Genomic DNA, 18520 nt, shown 5'->3' on the forward strand with positions numbered 1-18520 from the left:
GAAGAATAAAAAAAAATCTTATCATCTGAAGAAACAAGAAAATGTAAACCATCCTCAAGAGAAAAGACAGTCAACAAAAACTGAGCTCAAGATGATACAGATGTTGAAATTTGAAGAAAATTATTTTGAAACAACAATTTTTAACTATGCTAAATGATGTGAATGGAAATATATTTGTAATGATGAAAATATAATGTCTGAGCGGGTAAATGAAATTTTTTTAAAGAATCAAATAGAAATTCTGTGACTATAAAAATCAAATATCTAAAATTTAATAATGAAAGGAATGGACTTAACAAAAAGGAGAAAACAGGATAGAATCAGCCAATCTAAAGAGAGATCAATATAAAATATCCTGTCTGATGAACAGAGATAAAAATTATAAAGCCTATAGGATATCAGGACATCTAAAACAGATTAAGCAGGGTAGAAAAATACTAAGGTGACTACACTTGAAGGGGGAAATTCTGTACTGTCAAAATACTAGCAAGAATGTAAACCAATGGTACTTCAATAACAATTTTTTACAAAAATGTTTGCCAATCTCATAGGTGAAACATGTAGTTCACTGTTGATTTGAATAACAAGTCTTTAATTACCATTAAGTTTACCAACCTCGTTAAGTCTTTTCCAGGAAGTTTTCTGTGTCTTATTAGTGTGTGAAACAAAGGTAACTAGTCTTTATCTATCATATGTGCTGCAAATGTTTTTCCTCACTCTGTTTTCCTTTTCCCTTTGCTTTTTTTCTCATATAAGATTATTTTTATTTTTTTAAAGATTTATTTATTTATGCATTCAAGAGCTAGGGTACAGGCCAGAGGTGTGGGGGGTGAGAGGACTCACCAGAGACAGAGCGGGGAACAGAACAGGCAGATTGACTGAAATACACTGCTGAGTGTGGGCGAGTCAGGAGAGGTCTGCTGCACCATGTGGGTTGCTCCCTGGCCTGCCGGGATCAAACTCGTGCTGCAGAGGCTGTGGATTGCGTCATAGTGTGGTGTTTAACCCCTTCTGCCACCAGGTAGGCCCAAGATTATTAATTTTTATTTATTTTTTTTTATAGAGGCATTTTTTATTTATTTATTTATTTATTATGTTTGTTTGTTTTTTGTTTATACAAGCACTGGGTACAGTCAGAAGCGCGGGAGGGTGAGAGAATTCACCAGAGCCAGAGTGGGGAGCAGAGCAGGCAGAAGGACCGAAGTACACTGCTGAGGGGAGCAGCGGGCGGCAGGAGAGGTCTGCGCACCATGTGGGATCCTCCTCTGGTGGCCGGGGAGCAGCCGGGGATCGAACCGGCGCCGCAGAGGCCACGGGCAGCTTCGCAACCCAGCGCTCAACCGCTGCGCCACCGGGGAGGCCCAAGATTATTAATTTTTAAATAGGCAAGTTTCAAGTAAAATTTTTGAGAGGTCAAGTTTATCAAAATGATATTTAATGGGCCCTGGGTCTCCCCTATGAGAATAACCCAAGGAGGCCATTATTATCCACCTCCTACGTAGAAAATAAGTAGTTGCCCAAAGTCACACTGTAGTTAGCAAAAAAGCTGGGACTCAGAAGCTGTGCCCTTGCCAGGATGCAACATAGCTTGCCCCGTGTGGGCTAGAGAGGGGGAAATGACACCAAAAGTTAAAAATAACTGGATTTTCCAGAGAAGAGGAAATGGAAGAAGATGTCAAAAGGAAGGACGAGCCTCCTCTCTTCATTGAGAACCAGCAAGAGGACGTGACCTCATTTATCCTGACAGAACGACTCTGGAAACCCTGAATTTTCTGTCATCTTCCCAGCCTAATTTGGTGTGAGCTGGACCCCACCCACCGTCGCCCATGCTCTAGCTTTTCGCCTTAGGGAATGTCCTTCTCTCTGAAAACCTTTAGACAGACACCTGATTCCACTTCCCTTGTTTCCTGGCCACCCAAGCCTGGTCAGAGGAGGGGGTGAGAGGTGTGGCCTGAGCTGGGGCATCACCTTACCCAGCAGGCCTAAGGAAATTCCTGTTTCCTATAACCCTGCGCCCTCCGCTGGAAAGCCCCGCAGTTTCCTCCTGCCATCCTGCCTCACTGTTACATTTTCATCCACCACTACCCCGGAGTTTAGACCCTGGTTCCACCAACACCGGCCACTGGGGTGCTCACTTCCACCAGATTAAACCTGATTAAGAGGGTCAGGTGACAAACAGAGGCTCTAAAGCTCCCCAGAAAAAATCTTGGTTTTATATTCCAACTCTTCTTACCTCTGGGCACGCTGGCACGGGGACCACATACAGTTGTGCAGGTTGCATACTGTACAATCTTGTGGGCGGTTTCTTAACATTCTCAGTTTCCCATGAGGACACCAGCATCTACTTGTAACTCATCTTCAGACCTGTGCACATGCATCCTAGTCCCCACAGATGTTAACTCCAAGGCAAAGAACTCAGAAAGGGCAAACTTTTGCCTTCCTTAGTTGGGATTGCCATGCCTTCTCCCACCCTCCATTCCTATCCAGTATTCATGTGTGGATCCATAAAGCTTTTGAGACATTTTGCCAAGAAATTCATAGTGCATAATGTTTCTAGAAGAGTGACTACATGTCTGGTTTTCTCAGGACAGTCCCAGTTTTTCACTATTATACTGGTGGCCCAACAGTTTATCATCTGTGTCCCACTTGGATAGTAAATTATATGGTCACCCCACTTATAAGGCACAAATGGGCCAGCCCGAGAGACTGGGAGAAAGCAACATCAGCTTATTATCCAATAACAAATACAGACACTAAGAACTGTTTGAGCACTCACTATGTATATATGCATATATGCAAATGAGGTTCAGAGATGAGTCACATGGTCAGTTAGTGCCAGCAGCGGGAAATCTCTATTCCCCTGACTCTCACCAGAAAACTTCAGGAAACAGGGACTCCCACTTGTTCTGGAGATATAAAGCATGACGCTTAGGAGCATAATGTGAACATAATAATCAAAATGCAAAATGTGAATAACCTTTGACAAAAATGTGAATAAATCCAAAATCCAAAATGTGAATAAATCCCATTTCTGGGAAGTATCTGATGAATATAAAAGTATAGGAATTTAAAGACACATATGCATGGATTCCTCCCCAGCTTTGCTTATAATATTAATGTCCATTAACAGAGAATAGTTAAAAAATGTATGCCACGTTAAAAATAAGCTGTGGATCAAAAAGTGGGTAGGACATTTTAATAGAAACTTCTCCTAAAAAGACATACAGATGGTCAACAAACACATTTAAAAAATGCCCAACCTTGCTTGTTATTAGGGAAATGCAAATCAAAACCATAATGAGATATCACATCACCCCTGTGAGAATATCAAAAAGACTGGAAACAACATATGTTGGTGTGGGTGAGGAGGAAAGGAATTCTCATCCACTGTTGGGTGGGGATATTGATACAGCCTCTATGGAAAAAAAGTCTCTTTTTTTAAGAGACTTCTTAAAAAATAAAAATAGACAGCATCCAGTATTTGTCTTTCTCCTTCCCACTTATTTTACTTAGCATAATCACCTCTGGTTCCACCCATGTTATCACAAATGGCAATTATTCTCTTTTTTATAGCTGAGTAGTATTCCATTGTGTATGTATATCATATCTTCCATTCCACTCATCTGTCTGAGGTTTCTTCCACTGAGACTACACAGCATGAGGAAGAAGGGGAGCGGGTGAGGAGGGGTCCCCCTGGACTACAGTAGAGGACTGCAATGCCTTGCTGGTAGGTGTGGTGTGGTAACATAGACCTGAAGGGTGTGGTCCTAGACCTCTAAGTCATACACAGCGTCGTAAACCAATGTTACCTCAATTCAAAGTAAAAATTTTTTAAAAGTCTGTCCTACTTAGAAATCTGAACTAATGAAAATAAGTTAAATAATTAAAATAGAAATACTCATGACCCAATAATACCACTCCTAGGTATTTATCCAAAGAATAAGAAAGTTAATTTGGAAAGATATGTGTACCGCCATGTTCATAGCACACTATTCACAATTGTCATGCACGGAAACAATCCAAGTGCCCCTGGACAAGTGACAAATACAGAGGTTATATTATATATACTCAGTGAAATACTATTTCAAATGATGACTTTTGCAACAACATCAGGGCACTTGAGAGGTTTATTCTGAGTGAAAAAAGTCAAAGACAATTACCAGATGGTTTCTCTCATATGGGGAATATAAATTACCAAAGCAAAGGAACTAATAAAACACAACAGAACTAACTCTTAGACTCCATGAGAAATATAGAGTGGGGGCTAAGGGGGAAGGGTAGAGGGATGGCGGGAACTTGACAGCGGAAACAAATGGCATTAGAACTTAGCTGGAGCCTGTGGTGAGACAGAAGTACATCCTGAGGTATGGAATTATACTCCTAAAATTTTAATTGTTTTATAAACCCTTAGTAAATTAATAAAATTTATCTTAAAAAATATGCTGAAGGATGCTATGGAACTATTTGAAAGAATGCAATAGGTTTGCATCTCCTGAAAGGATGCCCTGGACTCTCTGCTTAGAGAACAGAGGCAGTGGGCTGGCTCCCTGTCCTCCCGGGAGGTCACTATTGATTGAGCTCCCGGCAGGCTATGCTGAGCTGGGCTCCAGTCCAGGTTACTGGGGAGGAGCTCGGATCAAGCTTAGAAGCCCCTTCCAACAGTCTACGAGGATCCTGGGACCCGTAGTGTGACACTTCCTCCTCCAGCATGGCCATGTCACCAGAGAGAACCTACATGAAGGGGGATGTGGGTTGTGTCAGGTAGGGTGGGGCTTTCTCAGGGGGGTAGGGCTGGCTGACCCACCAGAGCAGAGGTCAGAGGTTAGGAGAGTGGGGCATGGCAGGGAACAAACTCAGCTTGGCGTTTCTTGCTGCCACCTGGAGCATCATTACTTTGTGGCCACTGCCTGGGGCAAGAAGGACGAGTCCATGGCGTTAACAGGCTGTCCAGATCGAAGCCCCTTAAGAAAATGGAGCAAACAGCACTCAAGCTTGGGGGTAAATCCTGGAGAGTGCAACAAATAAGCTTCCAGGACCGCTTTTCTCTCCTCCCCCAGGGCCCTGACTGTGTTGGAAACCAGCCCACTAGCCCCCTGGATGGAGGGGGCAGGGCGTGGGGGGGGTGGGGGGTTGGCGAGCTCTGCCTGCTAGAGGCATGGATTCCAGAACAGCAGAGCTGAGTCATGAGCTGCACTTCAACAAGCTCTCCAGTGATTCTTCAGCCCATCAGAGCACAGTCCCAGGGCCCAGGCCCTCTGAAGGGTGCTCTGGTGGTGAAAATGAGTCCCTTCTGGACAAGTCTTTCTCTTACAGATATTGACACCTTTCACTGGCCTTACTTACATGAGTTACTAAGCTATCTGCTCCTCCCCCTTGGGCTCTGCTTCCATCTGCCCAAAAACCTCTCCAGAAGGAGATGGGAAGGGGAGAAAAGCAGAGGGTGGAGGGAGAGAACCCCACCCCACCCCCATGGCAGGCAAACTAGAGATGCTGGAGGGGAAGGACAGGAGAAAGGGCAGGAAAGAAGCTGGAATAGGAGGAGAAGGGAGGGAGAGCAGCAAAGGAACTGCAGTTTTTTCAAAGGGGCCAGTGGCCACAGGAAAGGGCCTGCATCTTCCCCACCTATTTCCCTGTTTCCTATCCCGGAAAATCATTCCAGTGGTTCCCCTTTCGGGTTTCCACATGACTAAACCCCACGGGTCTCAGCTAATTATACCTCGGCGCCTGCAGCCTCTGCAGCTCCTCCAGTGCCTGAGAGCCAGTGGGCTGCAGATCTCAGCACCCCTGCCGCCCCCTCCCACCTCTGCCCCCACGCACGCCAAGGGAGGTCCTGGTGGCGGGGTGCAGGGGCCGGCCTGGTCTCCAGGCGCTCACAACATGGAGGGAGCCATCCCACTCCTGGCCTGCTTGCTGTGCGTCCTCCTGATGGGTGAGTTTCCCACTGTTGTCTCTGGCCCATGCTCAGAACAGAGCAGATGCTGACAAAATCCCAGTCCATGCTCCTCTCCTTGAACTTGGGGCAGCTGCGTGTGCCCAGATGCTCCAGGTCTGTGGAGGAGGAAGAGTGGGCACTTTGGGGTCGTGCCAGGAGCCAAAGTTCAGTCACCATTAAGTTTCGAGTGACTGGATGCAGTCCCCTGATGTCTCAGGGCCTCAGTGTCCCTACCAGTAGAAAGCCCACCCCACCCCCTGCCCTCATTGCTACGAGGACCCTGGGGGGATAAAGGGAAAGCATGGGGGAGGGCAGTCCAGGCTCTCAAGAGCCTGTGGGTGTCACTATCATCCAAATGCTTTGCCTTGATGGCTCAGCCCCAAAGACGTGGGGAGAAGAGCACATGGTTGTTTGGGGTGAGGCTGGGGATAATTTTATGTGTGGAATAGGACGTGATAGAGGGTACCCTGACCACCCAGCAGGAACCCCAAGGGATGAGTAGCAACTCTTTACCATGGACTGAAGTAATGGTGCCATCGGTCACCAAGCTCAGCGAGCTGGTGTCCCCGGGAGCAGCATTTCGCAAAAGGCACTCACAGACCATCTGCATCAAAATATATTCTGGCTAGGCTTGAGATTACGTGAGGGAGCCTCATGTGTACACCACCCGGGGAGGACACCTCTTTTCTCTTCACACTGGCTGCCATCTTGCTAGTAGAACCACACATCTGTGAACTGGTGTGTATATGGGTCCCACTTTCTGGGACCCATATTCACCTGTGAGCTCATCCGTATGGCCTGGTGGGGGGGCAGGCAGGCAGAGGGCCTGAGCAGGAGACCAGAGGGCTGGGCTGGGCTGTGTGTGGGAGCCTAGGGGCCTGCACACACTTCTGAAAGGGGGCTCTGGACAGGCTCTTGGCAAAATCAAAGTGGAAGGAATTCATTAAAGTCCCTTTCTAACTTCCATGTTCTTCCTCATGCCAAGTCACCTACCCCCAGCACCAGTACCTGGGGCAGCCCTAATCTCCCAGGGAGTCCCAGGCACAATCCTTGTCACTTCCCTCTTTCATCCCCCAGATCTGCTCTTTCCTGCTTTCCTGGGAATGCCAGGAAATGTGGTGGGTGGAAAGGACAGGGGTCTGGGAGCTCTGGTGACCTGGGCAAGTCTTAGCTGGCCAGCCCACACCCACCGAAGCAGGCCTTGCCCTCAGCGGCTTGGCGCCAAAGGGGCTTCTTTGCTCTGCGCCACAAGCCTGCTAAGTGAGAACCTTATCCCTGCTTCAGGGAGGCTCAGGAGGCCAAGTGCCATGCAGGGTACCCCAGCCCGGCTGTGCCCCCAAGTCTTCTGAGTGCACGTCCAGCCCTTTATACCCCTACCTGCACCTTAAGCCTGGGCAAACTTCACTGCTCGGAGGTGTTTGCTTTACTAACTCTAAACCAATGCAGAAAAAAAAATCCCCAAAAAGACAAGGCTATGAAACACAGCAGTTATGAGGAGGCAGGGGAATGTCAGGGAGGAGATGGGCCCTGTCCCTAGTCCTGGAGGTGGTGTGAGTATTCATGAGCCAGGGCACTTCTGTTCCCAGCGGCCACTGTGGTCAGTAGCTTGGACTGGGAATCCTACCCAGGGAGGAGGGGCGGCCGGGGAGCAGCGCCCTGTATCAAACACTGGCCCAGGGCAGGGTTACTCAGGGTCCACTTCTACCACACAGCAGCCGAGAGGAAAGAATTAAAGGGAAGTCAGCTAACCTGGAGGCAGAACCACAGCCAGGCCTCTGGCTCACACACCCCTCATTCTCAGTCCTTCTAGAAACTTCTGGGTCATAGAATTCCTGTTTCTGCTTCCTCCTCTCCCCACTGGTTTCCACTCCTTTCTCACCTTTTCTCCACTGATAACCTATCTGAACAACGTGCGGGCCCAGAGAGAATCACTGGGCCCAGAGAGAACACACTCGGGCAAGAGGGAACAGGATGAAAGGCAACGTGTCCCAGCTCAACACACACCTCTCAGTGCTGAGGCTTGGTGGCCAAGATGGACATCTCCCCTAGACCCCCAAATGCCCTCTGCTCACCCTCCAGGGGCCTAGCACCCAAGAGGTCATCACTGGAGTCGCCCCTGGAGAATACCCTGTTAACATGCCCCTGTGTCCCCAAGGCGGGCAGACAGTTGGGTTCACCAGATTGGCTCCCTGTCAACTGGCAATGGTAGCCAGCATGGGGGAGGGGACAGCAGCAGGCAGATCTCTGCGGAGCTCCAGCTCTCAGCGGAGTTTCCATGAGGGGCACTGGAGCCCATGGGGAGTGCCCACCTGGCATCTTTCTGTGCCCTTCCAAGCCCACAGTTCAAACATAAAGCCCACCCCCAAGAGCCCTGGTTCTTACTAAAGCGCTATTCTGTGCAGACACCTACCATTATCCCACACAACCACCAGGAGCTCACTTTCCTGTCTGTGTCCACCTCATACTCTGTGATGAAACCAGTAAACAGAGCTCCCTTGTCAATTAACATAAGTGCAATTGCACAAACTCACCACAGACGACCTAGACAGAGACTCGCATGTTGCTTCCTTTCCCACTGAGGAAGTGGTGGAGATCTTGGGTCAGATGCAGCCAAAAGCGAGGTTTCTATTTCCAATACCATCCAGAAGCCGCTTCTGTCTACCCAGCTTCTGCAGATGTTTCTATCGCCCTTGGGCGCTCATCTCATGCTGGCACCACAGGCATGGGGTTTGGGATAGTAGGTCCAGGGAGAGTCAGCTGCCCCTTAGCTGAGTTATGATTATGATGACCGGGGAGTGCCAGATGCTGCAGCCTCATCCCTTTTCCGCCGAGCGGCAGCATCCGGGGCGGTTAACGGAGCAATGTGAGCCTCAGTACATGCTGCCGGGACCATGTACGCGTGGATGTGTCCTTCCAGGCAACTGAGTTTTCTGGTGAACTGATGGCTTATATTTCAGTACAGCAAGTCCTCGCTTAACGTATCCAAAGTTTCTTGGAAACTGCGACTTTAAGTGAAACAACAATAACAAAACCAATTTTACCTTAGGCTGATTGACATAACCAAGAGTTCAGTTCCCCAAGTATATTTCTGGTCACAAAAACATTATCAAACTTCTAAACAGAGCCCAAAAACACTTCTGATATTAAGCAGTGATTTACATTCATTCATTCATTCTTCCCTGCTTGTTCTGGTTCAGAGCCTTGGGTGGTCACAGCCTCTCCCAGCAGCTCAGGGAGCAAGGCAGGAACCAGCCCTGGACAGGATGCCCTCCCATCGCAGGGCACATCATCCCCATATCTACAACCCCTCTGAGGGGACAATAGAGACATGCCAGCGCACCTCACATGCCTGGAGTTCCTGGAGAAAACCCCAGATACGAGAGAACTCCCAGCTCCCTACAGACAGCTGGGGGGACCTGCCAATAGCCACAAAGTTAGGGATAGTGTGGCAAGGCCAGAGCCCAGACAGACCCCAATTTTCCACCCGAGGGGCACGCCTCTCCTGACAGGGAACATTTCCAAGGTGATGTGGATAATGGCTGTCACACAGGCCGCTGCTTCAAGGTCCCTGGTCAGACTCCTCTAAATGGTCCCTTTTGTGCCTGCTTTTACTATTGCTACCCTGAGCCATCTTGTCATTACTTTTACTGGACCCTTCCTCCCAGGCTGTCAGTTGTCATTTCTGGAAGCTTTTAATGAGCTTCCAAAGAGAAGCCAAGCATGCCGACACATCCATTGCCCTCGAGAAATCTCTATTGAGTGAATAAATGCATCAATACATGACTAGCTTGGGTGAGTTTAGGGCAAAGGGGGAGGTTGTATTCTGTTTGGTCTAAGATGGCAAACAGAGTGATATGGGGGTATCTGTGTCCTGACCTGCTGTGTCACGATGAGCTCAAGACCCAGAGCGAGTCCGCCAAGGGTTAGCACGCCCCACTGTATTCCCTTCTCTGTGCAACTTTTGCAGGGATTGTGAAAGAGGGTGACTCACAGACGTGGAGTGTTTCCTGAGTGTCAGCACTGTGCTGGGTGATCTGCTTCTGTGACATCATCCAGCCCCCCACCATCCTATGAGGAAGGGGTGTAATCCTGATCTGGTAGTAGAGGAGCCCAAGACATGGCTCAAAGATTTTGCCCAAAGATCTGTAACTTGCCCAAAGATCACCTGCCAACGGAACGGCCTAGAGCAGCAGCAGGCACAGACTGGGTGCTTGACACAAGTCTAGGGAAAGAACAAGCACAGGTGAGAAAGTCACCCAGCTTCAGCTATGACAAGGCTGGGGTACTTGATCCACCATGGGGCAAGGGGGAGTTATTTGGGCCAAAGGCAAGAATGTGGGCCTCCTGTTGACCCCAGAGGTTGATGCCATGAAGCAGGGAGATTGGAGACCTACAAGAGAGACCAAGGTTCCAGTTCTGGAATGAGCCGTCCCTCCCCTGTCCTCACAGAGACGTGCAGGAGCTGCCAGAGGGCACAGTAAATGTCACCGGATGCTGAGGAGCTTGGACGCCTGCCAAAGCAAACACATTTGCTCCCCTGGCAATTCCTGCTGCACCTTCCCACCCTCACCTTACGTCCCCTGGGCGGTCTCATCCAAAGGTCTCTATGTGAGAGGGAGCCAGGAGCCCGCCCGCTGGAACGCTGTTCCGCAGGTAAACAGGGAACACCAACCTCCCCCAGTGACTGGCGACAGGGCCTCCTTGTGCCCTCTCTGCTCCTAGAGCACCACCCTCCCAGTCCCCGGGGCCCTGGTCTCACACTCCAGGCAGTTTCCAAGGAGCTGTCATCCTCCCGCCAGTGAACATCCTGGCCAGGGGAGAACACGAGGCACCGAGGGCGACCCTTGGGTGACCCCTGGCTCTTGTTGCCAGTTGACCTTGCCTTCACTTGCGCTCTCTGAGGCCCAGGTCCCCTTTCATTCAAGGGGGGCTAATGACAGTACCTTATTGTTGAAATCTGAAATGATGAGAGGAGGAATGTCTCCAGGAAGTCCCAAAGCACTGTGTATTCCAAGCCCCTTAGGCCTTCATGCCCTGTGACCTCCGCTGGGGTCCCTGCCACTCTATCTGTGCCCTTCATCTAAAACACCTTCTTCCTACTCAAGGCTTCATGACATCCCCACCTTCCTCAAGGCTCTGCTCCTCTCTCATCTCATGGGTCCGCCAGTCAATCCCTGCCCACCCAATAGCGGCACGCCTTCCCCCAACTCTGCGCCCACCCTGTCCTACCAAGTTGCCCTCCCTCTCTTCAGCTCCCTCCAGCAATTCAGCTCGACATCATTCACCACGTGGCAGGTGCTGTGTGGGCGGTCACTACATGAGGACAGCCCCATACTCAAGCTCTGCCCTCTGGGTGCTTCCAGGTGCCAGGGAGAGACAAGCAGTGAACAGGCTATGCCCTTACAGAGGAAGTACTTCTGCCAGTCCTGGGGCACAGGGGAGGCTGCAGGACATGGAGACCCAGGGGTGACTAGGAAGGAGCTGGGAGTTAAATATGCCCATGTTCAGACAGAGGGCACATTGTTAGTGTCCCTGACTAGAGTGCCTGGAAGGCTGCAGGGCTAGTCCTGCAATGGTCACAGATCTGTCTCTGTCTCCGAGCTGTGCGCTCCAGCCAGCTGATAAGTTATTCTTTGTAACTTCAGCTCATATCCTGGTGCCTGGTTTAGAGTGAGGACGTGTCCAATAAATGTTTGCTAAGTGATGAAAGCACAATAGCAAACCATACCTGGGGAATCAGCGCCTGGCTCCATGATACCTGTCAGACAAGACTAAGGTTGTAAAGGGTGGTAAGTGCAGGGAAACTGAGGCAGGGGCTGAGCATCAAGAGAGAGGAGATGCTTTCCGGAGCTAAAAATATTGTCGGAACCTGCAAACCCTTCAGAAAGGGTTTCTCACATAAGGAGTTAGACACTTTGGTTATCAACAGCTGAGTAAACAAGCTCTCACTAGGGAGAAATGTCAAGTCCTCCACTTGGAGTCAAAAGCTTTTTTCCTCCTATCCGAAAGAAAAGAGAATTGGCTTAAAAACAGAGTGTGTGAGAAAATAACTTGTGGCTTTAGCTGATAGCAAGTTCAGCGGGAATCTGAAGTATGGCTTGACATGAGGCACAGCCCACACACTTGATATGTACTCGGTGGTCCCGCACACCTGGCACCTGGAAATTCAAGCTCCTCCCCAGCCCCCATCAGCCCACTACACTGGAGGGAGGGAGTCCAGAGCTGGTGATAAAGATAGGCAGGGGCAGGTGAGGGACTGGGACTTAGCAGAAAGAGAACAGTTTCATGGATCCAGGACAGCCATTTAGGATTCTGGAAGGGTGCTTTGAGGGGCAAGGGTACGTGCGCCAAGGGGCATGTGGGTGGTGGTTGACATTGGTTCTGTGCAGGAAGCCTGTCCTGACCTGTAGATTATTCATGGAGGGGATGGGATCCCTTGGGGGTGGCCTGCCAGCTGTGGGCATTCCTGCCTCAGATGTGAGTCAGGATACCCCAAGGAGCACTGAGCACTGGACTGGGAGTCCAAAAAGCTGGGTTTCTTCTGCCTTCTGCTGTGACTCTGGCCTTCATTTTCTCATCTACAACAGTATCTGCCCTGCCTTTCTCTCCCAGGATGTCATGAGGGCCATGTGACATGATGTATGTGCTACAGCTGTATAAACTGTAAAGCCCTTTGTAAACATAAAGAATTATATTATTCCTGTAAAAGATCTCTCTTGTGAACTAGCCACAAGGGTCCAGCAGCCTGTATTCCCTCTTTGGGGAGGTATCACCCCTGGCCTGATCCTCCCAGGACATCCCTCCAGCCTCCTTTCCATCATCGCTCCCCTAAAACAGCCCATATATGCATAGCGGGGCAGTGGTCACTAGCCCTCTGCCTACTGGAGGCAGAGCACAGATTCCAGACCTTGGGCCAAACAAACCTCAGAGGCTCGCAGCATGAGAGGTGAGGAAACCCAATCCAGGGGCACTTGGACAGAGGAAGGAGGCAGCACAGTGGCCCACGACTCCCTGTGTCTCAGCTCCCTTCTCCTACCCCCTCCCAGAGCTCACTGGGTTGACTTGAATTCTGGAAGAATCTCATCCAACTCAATACATAAGCTTCAAAGCACACCATTCCCTCCCAGACCCCCCTCCTCCACCTTTCCCCTCTGTAAATAGGAGTGTTGTCTCCTTGGATGTGACCCAAATTTCAAGCTTTTAGTGCATGGGAGTGCAGCCTGGGACTGCAACCGTGTGGAAGTTGGCTTTACCTCATCCTAGCTGTGTGACTTCAGGCCATTATTCAGCCTCTCTGTGCCTCAGCTTATTAACATGTAGCTAGAGATAACTGTGTTTACTTCTAGGATCATTTGTGAGAACTAAGAGAAATACTACAGAGACCTTGCTCTTCACGGAGTTACACAGTAAGTGCTTTTACTACTATCACCATTCTGGGGGACTTGGGATTTTGTTGTCACCACGAAATCCCACGGCTTTTCTGCAGTGGGGCAAGAGTATGGGGTTTCCCTCAGACATCCTGGGAACCAAGATCCCAGGAGATGCCGCTCATCACAGAGTGGGCCTCCTGCCTCCTGGGGGTGTTTTCTGCTTCCTGGGGCTTCTAGGTCTCCGAGAATGAGGGGGTGTCCCTTCAGGGGGTGTCCCAGGAAGGGTGGGGAACCACACCCAGGCACGGGTATCATAGTGCAGCTCAGGGAGAGAAAACTTCTCAACTAGCTCACAGTCTAGAGGGGATAAAAACACAGGAAAACAATAATCCTAAATATGGCTAGGGTTGCAATGGGGTGTGTGCACCAAAGGACACCCACAACCCCTGGGGAGGCGCATAGGGAGCCCACCACATGCCCAGCACTTGGCTAGACCCTGGGGTATAAAGAGGTGGGGACCAGGGGACCAGTCCCTAGAATGGTTCTCAACCCGGCCCCACGCACACCCTGGACAGACCCCAAGGGCCGTCCTGTCCCGCCCGCTCGCCCTTGCAGGTGCGTCGGAGCAGCGCTGGTCCATGCAGGTGCCGGCCGAGGTGAGCGCAGCGGTGGGCGAGGCGGCCGTGCTGCCCTGCACCTTCACGCACCCGCACCGCCACTACGACGGGCCGCTCACGGCCATCTGGCGCGCGCGCGAGCCCTACGCGGGGCCGCAGGTGTTCCGCTGCGCGGCGGCGCGGGGCAGCGAGCTCTGCCAGACGGCGCTGAGCCTGCACGGCCGCTTCCGGCTGCTGGGCAACCCGCGCCACAACGACCTCTCGCTGCGCGTGGAGCGCCTCGCCCTGGCCGACGACGGCCGCTACTTCTGCCGCGTTGAGTTCGCCGGCGGGGACGTCCACGACCGCTACGAGAGCCGCCAGGGCGTCCGGCTCCGCGTGTCGGGTGAGCGCGGCGCGGGGCCCGGGGGCGCATGGAACACCCCGGGCAGGCGGCGCGGAGGGCGCGGTTGCTGTTGCTCTCCCCCAGCTCTCGCGCCCCTGTCCCATGGGCTGGCAAGGGGCTGGGCACCGTGCCCACTGCTGGCATCCGAAGGCGTGATGCCTGATGCACGACCCTGTCTCTAAAGAAGGGAGCCTCAAACTTGGCGGTGGTTACTGGCCGCCTGCAGAATCCTGGTGCCAGGAAGGGTGAAGACCCAGGCACGGGCATCATAGTGCAGCTCAGGGAGAGAAAACGTCCCCACTAGCTCACAGTCTAGGGGGGATAAAAACACGAGAAAACAATATTCCTAAATATGGCTAGGGTTGCAATGGGGTGTGTAAACCAAAGGACACCCACAACCCCTGGGGAGCTGCATAGGGAGCCCACCACATGCCCAGCACTTGGCTAGACCCTGCGGTATAAAGATGTGGGGACCAGTCCCTGGAATGGTGGTTCTCAACCTGGCCGGGCAATGGAGTTTCCTGTGGAACTTTTAATCATGCTGGACCCCTACAGTGAGGGATCCAGATGTTCTGGGTTCTGGCTTGGCCACCTCTCTGTTTCACTTTCTTCCCAGAGTCTGCACCTCCCTGCCATAATCCCAGGACTCAGAATCAGTCTCAATTCTAGATGCAAGGTACCCCTGAAATCACACCAGCAGTCAGGCCCCCAGCCTAGGTGACACTGCAGGCACATTAGCTAAGAACCACCATTTAGTGAGTCCTTGCTACCAGCCAGACCCTAGTCCAAGCTTATTGTCTTGCCACATCTTCTCAACAGCCCAATAAGGTAAGTGACCCGCATCTTACACATGGAGAAACTGAGGCACAGAGTTGAGGAATAGCTTGCCCAGAGAATAGCAGGCTCAGAGTTGAGGAAAAGCCATACCTGTCCTGGGACCCAGGCAGGTAAGCTGCTCCCCCCATTTCCACTGAAGGGGACAGTTAGTGGTACCCCTAACCCTTGCCACCTCATGCATGCACTCTAACCACAGTTCATTTTCTCCCCCAACTCCCTTGACGGCCACCTGCAGCCGCCCCACGGATACTCAACATCTCCGTGCTCCCTGGCCCAGCACACACCTACCGCGCACTCTGCACCGCCGAGGGGGAGCCGCCGCCTTCCCTTGTCTGGTCTGGCCCTGCCCTGGGCAATGGCTCAACCACTGGGCCAGGCCTGAGTCAGGGTCGTGGCTACCAGGTGACCGCGGAGCTGCCCGCACTGGCCCAGGACGGTCGCTACACCTGCACAGCCTCCAACAGCCTGGGCCGAGCAGAAGCCAGCGTCTACCTGTTCCGTTTCCATGGTGCCTCCGGGGCCTCAGCTGTCGCTCTCCTGTTCGGTGCCCTCTGCTTCAAGGCGCTGCTGCTGCTTGGTGTCCTGATAGCCCGTACAGCCGCTGCCCGCTGCGGCCTAGGTGGGTGCACCTGGGGCCAGAGTGGGTGCAAGGGGCATAGCAGGGCCTCCCTTCTTAGATAAGACCATCTCTCTGATCACCTCCTTGATACAACCGAAACACCATTTTTGCACTCCCAGCATCAGGCCCAGGAGGTGGGAACCAGCATTAGCCCATCTTACACCAGAAAGTTGGGATGGAAGAGGTTAAGAAACTTGCCTCTGGCCTGGAGTCACAGAATTAGGGACCCAAACTGTATAGCCCCCCTTCATCACCACCCCCTAAATGACTCTTCCCTGAGGGCTCTGACCACACACAGGCCATTCCAAATGGCTCTATTCACTTATGTTACAGCAGCTCAAGGACCTGCTATGTGCTGTGTAGGTACTAGGACCACAGCTATGAATAAGACATGGTTCCCTGCCCTTGAATGGGATGGAACCAAATAATGTGATATGCAGTGAGCTTTTGGAGTTGGGGGAGTGGGTTGATAGAAGCCAGAGGAAAAGCTTACGTTGGCAAGGTGAGAGCTACATCAAAAATTACAGGTGGGCACAAGCTAGGGAAACATGGAGCAAGTGGTATTCCTAACAGAAGGAACAGCATGTGCAAAGGTGTGGGGTGTGAACAGCAGGGTGCTCTTGCCCCACACTGCTCTGAGGTGGACGGATGGGTGGGTGGGAAAATTGCCCTGTGCCCTGGAAAGGGGACTTCCTACAGCCTGTCAGACCACTGGGTCAGTAGCACCAGCCTCAAACTCTCCTGGGATGAAATCCAGATATTGTCAGCTGCCCTGGTGCTTCCTGTGCTAAGGCCACACTGGTGTTCTTGAGGGCCTTCGAATTCACTGGGCATCCTGACCTCAGGGTATTTTCCCATTGGACTGTTCCTCACTCTACCCTTCTCCTTAACTCCCGAGCCTCTCTCAGGCTTCTTGTTCACACCCTGCTACCTTGCAGTTTGTTGTATCTGCCCTTCAGACCACTGTGGGGTGGGGTGGATGGCAGGGCTGGTAGTATGGAGGTACCATGGAGGTTCATGCCCTCTCTTTCTCTCTCTCTTTCAGAGCACCCAGTCACCCAGGTCAGCCCACCACGGTAAGTGAACTACCAACCTCACCCCACTGACCAGTAAGTACAGGCCTCAGGCTGGTGGCATGAGGAGACAGAACAGGCAAAGTGGGCTCTGGTCTTAGTCAGGAGCTAGGCCCTTCCTGTCTCCCTCCTTCAGTTCACCACATTCATCATAGGCCAGACCAGGCCATGCTGACCTGCTCCCTGCTGCTCTCCCCTATCCCAACAAGGCCCTGATTCCCAGCATTTAACTGCCTGGGCCTCCCACAACTGGCAGAGCTCCCAGACCTGGTGTCAGGCAGGCTATGGGATTTATTCCAAGTACAACGAGAAGTCCCTCAATGGTTGTAAGCAGGTAAGTGGCCCAATTTGAAGAATAAGGGCTATTGATCAAGGCTGAGACTGGTTCAGGTGGCGGCAGTGGACAGAGGGCAGACAGAAGGCAGGGCTGGCCAGAGGATTGGGTAGGCAGAGCAAGGAAGGGAGGGTGCCAGCCAAGATGTCCAGGTTTGGAGCTGGAAACTGGAGGCCACTTACCAAGGTGAGGAAGAGAGAAGAGAAGGTGGGGTGGTATGGCCAGGAGCACACCAGCACTACGGACAGTGAGGTGTGAGGTGCCCGGTGAGACATCCCAGAAGTCAAGGGGCAGCCGCACCACAGGGACGAGGCTACCCACTGGAGGTCAGGAACAGGGAAATGGCTTTTGATGCCAGATGACATCCCTTTGAGAAGACAAAGAGACTCTGCAGTCCGGGATGCTGTCAGCCCTCCCTGTTATAAAAGTTCTCCCACTGCCCAGGCCCTTCCCTTCACTTAGTCTCCAAGCCTGTTGGATTTAGGGTCTCCCTACCCCCTTACCCCTCCCCTACTCCCATCGTCACCTCATCCCCACCTTCCCATTGCTATGGTATGCTTTGGGCAGTCAGGACCCCGCTCCTGTATGGGTGATCAGCTAACTTTCTTGTGTCCACAGGCCCCAGGTTCAAGAGTCCAACTATGAAAATTTGAGCCAGATGAGCTCCCAGGGTTCCCGGGCAGCTGTGTGTTCACCGTGAGGAACCCCTTGGCCAAGGCGAGGCAAGGCTGAGATGGCCCTTCCTGGCTCCCAGGCACCTTGGCAGCTGGGCAACCCGCAGAGGGGTTCAGGACCTCACCCCCAGAGGCTCAGTGGAGCCCTGTCTCAAGGCCCTCATGATGTTTATGTCTTGGGGACCAGCATTTTGAAAGTGTATAATGTGTGTGCACATGTGAGCTTCATCGTAAACTTCCAGAAAATTCCCTCTAACCCGTTCTTACCTAGAATGCTACAGAAAAGCAAGCGGTGCACTGGTCAGAAATCCAGAGGCCGAGGCTCTGTCTGGGCTTGGGCACCAACCTGCTGGGTGGCCGAGAGCACTGTTGCCTCCCTGGGGCTCAGCTCCCCCATGGCTGAACCCGCCGGTGGTGTTCTTCCCTCCCGGTTGGCTTCCAAGATCTCAGGGATGACGGATGTGAAGGGACTTTGTGAAGCACGAAGTTGCCTGTAAATGTGAGGGGCGGTGCAGCCTCCTCCTTGCAGAGCAGGGTCAGGAAGTGCAAAGTTGTCATACAGTGTGGCACCCACACCAGCCTCGCGAGAGCAGGGGCTCCAGAGAATGAGCCCGGGGCTAGGGCCGAACAAACCTGTGCTCCAGAACATCAAATCCTAGAAACTAAGTGTCAAGGAGAG

At 51.9% G+C, this 18520-nt stretch overlaps 1 protein-coding gene across 1 annotated transcript; it reads left to right on the forward strand.

Annotated features, from left to right (window-relative positions):
* Positions 1-8716: 8716 nt before the first annotated feature.
* SIGLEC15 (sialic acid binding Ig like lectin 15) lies at positions 8717-17867 on the forward strand (the record flags this gene model as incomplete). The annotated part of the gene is made up of 5 exons (XM_084252698.1): positions 8717-8795; positions 13918-14304; positions 15377-15760; positions 16806-16836; positions 17786-17867. 5 exons carry the CDS (start codon positions 8717-8719, stop codon positions 17865-17867), a joined length of 963 nt encoding a protein of 320 aa, XP_084108824.1.
* Positions 17868-18520: the final 653 nt, after the last annotated feature.

Source organism: Talpa europaea (assembly GCF_964194135.1).
Source record: "Talpa europaea genome assembly, chromosome: 13".
Classification (NCBI taxonomy): Eukaryota; Metazoa; Chordata; class Mammalia; order Eulipotyphla; family Talpidae; genus Talpa; species Talpa europaea.